Source organism: Myotis brandtii, unplaced genomic scaffold (genome assembly GCF_000412655.1).
Source record: "Myotis brandtii unplaced genomic scaffold, ASM41265v1 scaffold112, whole genome shotgun sequence".
Lineage (NCBI taxonomy): Eukaryota > Metazoa > Chordata > Mammalia > Chiroptera > Vespertilionidae > Myotis > Myotis brandtii.
In genome coordinates, this window is record NW_005353838.1 from 14,921,410 (window position 1) to 14,927,986 (window position 6,577).

General features: G+C 57.9%; 1 protein-coding gene across 5 annotated transcripts in view; it reads right to left on the reverse strand.

Annotated features, from left to right (window-relative positions):
• Positions 1-1,688: 1,688 nt before the first annotated feature.
• The window catches only part of LOC102238705 (G-protein coupled receptor 35), a 24,325-nt gene continuing 19,436 nt past the window's right edge, over positions 1,689-6,577 (reverse strand). For 3 of the 5 annotated variants that reach the window (XM_014546768.1, XM_005857702.2, XM_014546766.1), the window contains one exon: positions 1,689-3,008. In XM_014546768.1, the coding sequence (XP_014402254.1) occupies positions 2,084-3,008 (925 nt within the window). In that variant the 3' untranslated portion in view covers positions 1,689-2,083. Of the gene's footprint in view, positions 3,009-3,518; positions 3,605-5,926; positions 5,957-6,577 lie in introns of those variants that run through there. The other 2 variants (XM_005857701.2, XM_014546808.1) reach the window with 2 other exon arrangements.

Consider the following 6,577-nt stretch of genomic DNA (forward strand, 5'->3'; position numbering starts at 1 on the left):
ACAAATGGGTGCCTACCTCTAGAATAGGTGGTGAATGAAGAGGCCCCTCGCACTCAGCACTTAACAGGAGAAAGGGGAATCAAGCATCGGTATTGGGGAGAAAAGCCTCGCCAAGCACTGAACCAGGCACGGGGGATGAGAGACCTGACCCCTGATTATCAAAGAAACTGGCATTCAAGTGGTGAAAGAAATAAAAGGTATTAGATTCATAAGTCATTCCATCATTTTAATACCAAATAATAAATATTCATTGAAATCTCATGAGTTTTATAACACCACCACTGGGGCATAAAATTGGGAACAATTGTGTAACGCAAAAGTGTAACTCAAATAGTGTTAAAGCCTTTTCCGGCATGATGTCACTGTAAAACAGGGATGCCACCGTACAACCCCTCTCCTGGGTGTGCCGGAGATGGTGATTTATGTGAAATCAGGTTGTTACATAGATTTTTAGTAACAGGTTTCTCACCCTCCATCAACTCATATTGAAGCATCCATCTTGTATAAAAACTGCTGTCTGAAATTTTAACCCTGCTATTTTGGCTTCTGTAAATGCTTGCTTGCTTAAATAATAAGGAAAATAAAACTACTGCCATTTCAGAGAGGCCATTAAACCTTCCCCAGATGAAGTTATCAGTGCTGGCACCAGGCCAAGACTTTGGTTGAGGTCTCAAAGCCCCAGCACATAGGGCCCTTTAAGAACTTGCGAAGGGGACCGGAAAAAAACCTATATTTGGGAGACAAAAAAGGTAAAATGGTATAAATACAGGAAACTTCCTGTGTGATTTTGCCCAGAATTTGAGAGACATTTTCCTCTGGGCCTGCGCGTAATAATAATAAATGTAACTCCATCTCTCTAAGCGTTGCTTGGTTCTCCGGTTTTCTGTAACACTTGGAAAACAAAACCCTCGAGGTTCGGGCTGATAGAAGTCAGAGACTGGAAACTGTCCCCAGAAGGACAGGGCTGTGATGACAGCAGGCAGGGTTGGGGGTGGGGAGGGGCACCTGGAGGACCAGAGTGGGGTGCAGACACATGGGGAGACTGGCTGGGATGAGGAGTGTGGAGAGTTTGGGGAGCACTGGATGGGGTGAGCGTGGACCCCATCCCTGAGCCAGGGGCCTGCGGGACTGCAGCAGCCTCACACCTATGAGGTCAGCCCTGCCAGGACATGGCTACCATTCTCACTCCCATCACAGAGCTGGAGAACAGGGCAGGAAGGTTGTTTGGTGCCCAAGGACATGCAGGTGGGACGGGACGAGTTGGACTTGGAACCCAGGCCCCCTCGGACCAGCACCCACAGCAGCCTCTGGAAAGCTCTGGTCGCTCCGACTTGAGTCTGGAGGCCAGGGAGGTGCAGCCACAGCCCAAACCGGCCTGGCTGGGCACCCAGCCCTCAGCTCCACCAGGCAGGGCTCCGGGCTTTCCTGAATGAAGCACGCGAGTGTGTCCCCTCAACAGACTCCGGCCACCTCCTCATGGTCCCACTCTCCCCACTCTCTGCACATCTGTGCAGCCGCTACGAGGGCCCAGGGATCCTGGCCTGCACAGCGGGAGGACACCAGGCCGCTCACTCCACCAGACTTCAGATGGGTGGGCAGCAGGTTGGGGGCCCCGAGAGAGTGACCAGGGGAGATGCCCCAGCGCTCCCACCTCCCACCTTGCAAACGTGGGCAGCACACAAGCTCTGTCAGGATCAGCCCCGGGGGACAGCTTTATTCCGATCTCAGGGAGGCAGCAGGACCCAGCAGGTATACACCCCACCCCAATGCCCAGGTATACCAGGCTCTGGACACAGCAGGTGGGCAGCCTCATCACGGGGTCCCCGGGTGGCCTTGCTCAGGCCTCAGTTCTTTGGTCCTTGCCCCTGTCTGTCTTCCGTCTCAGGGGTGGGGTTGTTACCTTCCAGGCTCCGTGCCTGGGTCATCCCTGCCCAGCAGGCCTCTTGGAGAGTGTCCACACCCAGGGTGAGTTCAGGGCCCATCCTGTGGCTCTTCACTACGGGTCACAGTCCCCCTCCCCTCCCCAGCAGGCAGCACCTCCCGGAGAGCCCTGGATCTGGTCCCCACACGCCTGTGTCGTCTCCTAGGCCACAGTCACACACAGAGAGTCCTGGCTCTTGTGAGCCTTGGCAGTGGGAGTCCCGGCTAATGCAGACGCCTCCTGGAACTCCTTGGTCATGTAGTAGTAGCAGATGGCGTCCAGGCAGCAATTGGCATCCGAGACCTTGCTAGTAATGTGGAGGATGTCCTGAATGACACAGGTGTTCAGGCCTGTGGCCAATCGCAACGTCAGCACCACGTGCAAGGGCAGGAAGCAGACCACGAACACCACCAGGTTTGCCCAGATCATGCAGGCAGCCTTCCGTGTGGCCTCCATCTGGCCCACGTCGTCGGCAGCTGGCCTCTGGCCCAGGGCAGTCACCACCTGCAGAGAGCAGAAGACCAGCACGGCCAGCGGCAGGTAGAAGCCCAACAGGGAGAAGACCACGGTTTGGGGCTTTTGCCGGGAGGGGTTCCCAAAGCAGAAGCCACCCTCTTGGTCCTTCAGGACCCAGCGAAGCAGCAGGGAGCCGACCACCAGCACCCAGAGCACTGCACACACGGCCCCGGCCTGCTTCGGGGAGCGGAGCCCACGGCCACACAGCGGGTGCCGCACAGCCACGTAGCGGTCCACAGCGATGGCCATGATCAGGCTGATGCTCATGTACCTGTTGACCAGGTAGATGCCCTGGGAGAGCTGGCAGAGCACCGTGTCACCACTGTTGTCCTTATTCATGGAGAAGAGCATGAAGGGCAGAGTGCAGAGCAGACAGAGGTCGGCCGCGGCCAGGTTGACCATGTAGATGTGGGTCTCTGTCCACTTGCGCAGGCGGCAGCAGAACACCCAGAGCGCCAGGCCGTTGAGCAGCAGGCCCAGCACCAGCAGCAGGCCCAGGTAGGCGTGGAAGATGTGTGTGACCAGCGGGGAGCTGGTGATGGGGCAGGTGCTGTTGTTCATGGTCCTGGGGCTGTAGGAAGGGAGCAGGGGTGAGGAGGGCGGGCAGCATATGGAGCTCAGGGAATGGCAAGGCCCCGCCCATCTCTGGCCAGGTATGAGCCCCTACCCCATATCCAAAACTCACTTTCCCAAAGAAGTCATAGAAACCATAGGAGCTCTGAGGCCCCCGCAAGCCAGACCCCTGCCCGCTAGAAGGTGGGAAAATCAAGGCCTTTGGAGCTGGGTAAGCCCAACATGGCCCAATGAGCCAGCCCAGGCCTGTGACCAGCGGGGAAACCCTCGAACTCTCGAGAGCCCTCCTCTCCTGGGCCCTGCCTGCTGCTGGGCAGAGAGGAAGGCAGAGGAGCTCGCTGCCCACCTCCAGGCCAGCCTATTCAGCTCTCAGGACAGGGCGCCGGAAAGGGCGACTCTAAGGAGGGCCCAGGACGCTGCTGCATGGCCTTCTGCCTCTCCTCCCGCTTCCCGGACCTACCTTTGACCCACACCTGCACCTCAACAGGGTGGTCAGCATGTGCCCCACCTGGCCACTCGTGGCAGCCGAGGTCCAGACAGCAGGGGCTGTGGCTCAGGACAGCTCCCCAGAAAACTCCAGAAGTCTGGTCTTCCTCCTCCTTCCTGCCTGCCCTCCCTCCGAGTGTCCACCCACCCAGTCCTGTTCCCTGAGGCCCCCTCCCAGGCCCCATCAGGGATAGGGAGCCCCTTAAGCTCCCTGAGGTCAGAACCCTGAGGGAGCTCTGCCCTCCAGGCCCAGACCGGCCGCACGGTGGCACTGGGCGACCTCCACCCCGTCATCAGAAGCTCCCACACAGCCTCCCCTCCCTGTCTATGCTGGCCTCTCATGCCCCCGAATATGCCCCATCACGCAGGGCAGGAGGCCCAGGACCAGCCCACCAGGGCCTGAGGACGTGGTCAGGGTCCAACCTCCAGGTGTTGGCACCTGATGCTGAGATGGATTCTGCATTCACCCTGCGCTGGTCAACCTTGGAGCCTCCCAGGGGCTGCGGCTGCTGGTGTCCCATGTGGTGGGGTCATCGAGCATGTGATGAGGACCAGGGCACCATGCCTCCTCCCACCCCAGGAACACGGGCCCTCCGGGTGGGGAATGGAAGTGGGTCAGTCTGCGGGTTGGGGGGTGGTGGGTGGCAGGAGGCGGCGGAGAGGGCCTGGGCCAGGCTGGGTGGGTTCCTTTCTCTTCCCTCCCCCACCCCCCCCAGGAAATAACCAGCATTTGCAGAGTCATTAGTCTCATTAGCGCTGGCTGGGCCCCCTGGGAGCCTCCAGACACAGGCCATTAGAGAGGCAGGAGCAGGTTTCAGCCAGAAGCAGAAATATTCCGCTGAGTATCCCATCCCATCTCTTTTGCATTTTAAAACGGCACATTTGCCAGCAATTAAAATTTCATGCATGCTTTTCCCGTATGTAACATCCCTGCACAACCCGTGATCTCACTCCTCGTTTTTTGAAGGATTCTGTTGGTTCTTTCTGAGACACCTCATTTTGTCCGTATCCTGAGGTTCCTCGGACCATGAGCCAGGCCAGGCTGTGGACACCCCCAGAACCCACTAGAACCAGACGCTGGGATCCTTCCTTCCTGCCCACCCCGCCCTTCTAGCTACACCCCACCCAGAAACCCTGGTGAGCTGCCAGGCCAGCTTTGTGAGGTGCCCCCAGCCCAGAACCCTCAGATCCTGTCTGGGACTACTACTCCAGGCCCCTCATCTCTGTCCTCTGGGGTCGTCCCAGGAGAGCTTGGGAAGTCAAGGCCTGGGTCCCACCCAAATGGCCTTGTGTATCCCTGCTCATGCCCAGCCCCAGCCCCAGCATGAGGACCTACACCCATCATGGGGACCCCAGCTGGCCTCCTGCCCAGACATGCAGGACCGTCCCCTTTAACAGACACTGCAGTCGCCCTGCAGAAGCGCGTGCTCTGAGCGCTCAGCGACCTGGGGCCCTGTCATATCCGGCCGGGGGAGTCTGCCATGGGAAAGGGGAGCAGGCTCAGCTTCCTCTTCAGTCTGCTTCCCGCACAGGAAGCAGAAAGCCACCTTGTGATTTGCACCAAGATGCCTGTGCAGTCAGTCACCGTCAGAGAGACCTATGCACGCACTGGGGTTGTCCCCTCCCCCCCGCAGCCCCTATGTCTGCCAGCCCCAGACACCCCACAGTCGGATCTGGGGCAGAGAGTGGTGCTTGGGCACTGTACAGGTCTCCAGAACTGGGACCCCACCTAAGAAACACCCCAGGATCCAGGACTGGCATGTGTTAGTGAAACAAAAGTTGCACAAAACAAGGCGAGGATGTGAATATAGACAAATGGGACATGACTCAGCCATAAAAAGGATGAAATATTACCATTTGCGACAAGATGGATGGATCTTGAGCGTATCGTGCTAAGTGAAATAAGCCAGACAGAGAAGGACAAAAACCATGATTTCCTTCATATGTGGGATATAAAACAAAAAGCAACAAACGAACAAAACAAACTCATAGACACAGACACCAGAACGGCGGTCACCAGACGGGGTGGGAGGGGGGAGAAGAGGAAAAGGGTCAGATATATGGTGACAGAAGGAGACTAGACTCTGTGGGGAGCACACACTAGACTAGAGTGTACAAAAGCCGAATTATAATCTTGTTTCACAAAACAGAGCTCACCGAACTGGCAACACAGAACTGAAATAATTTCTATCTAGTTTTTTAATGCTGGTCACACCCACAAGGTAGATTTCAGTCTCAAATTAGGTGGGAGTCTAGGCCCTGGAGACACCTCGAGCTCCTCTGAACTGCAGCCCACCCTCATGGAGGAGGGTCCCTTTTCCAGACCTGCCCCTCAGAGCTCCTCCATTAGGACACTTCCCTGAGATTCCAAGCCCCATCACAGCCCTGGCCCCTCTCTGAGACTCCCCAGGCCCCAAGGTTGGCACTGACCTGCAGTCAACCTCGGTTTCCCTGGCGGAGCCGTCTCCCCCACCCTTCAGGCTGCCTGACTATAGCCCTCCTTAAGGCATCAGGCAGTTGGTGGGCTGACGGGCTGACGACAGCAGAGTGGGGGTGACGGGCTCCCCTCTGCCTCTGCCTCAGCCCAGAGCTGCCTGGGGAATTTCCAAGAAGGGAAGTGGGAGTGGGCACTATGTCGACACCTCCAGACAGCACACGCACTTGCAGCACCAGAGGGTTCCCCAGCAGAGGCATCTGTCCTGCTCACTGCACGGCACCCTCACACGCACAGCCATGCTGACGGTGACCACCAAAAGGCATGGACACACAGCGGCTCAGGGCCGACTGCCTGCCGGCTGCTTTACCTGGCCTGCTCCTCCCCGTCTCCTCCTCAGAAGCCCCTTCCCAGGCCGCCCAGCTCTGGTCTCAGCACTCTGAGCCCAGTGTGGAGAGCGGCCCTTCCTTTGGACCCCGACTCAGCCCCCTGCACCCTGAGGGCAGGGACTTTGTCTCCTCAGCTTCCCCCACCAATTGCCACCTGCATCATCTCTCTCTATACAGACTGCTGGGAGCCCTTCGACCCCACCCCTGCCCATTCACACCCACAAAGGTGGAGCGGAGGCCCCAGTGGGGAGTGTGGCC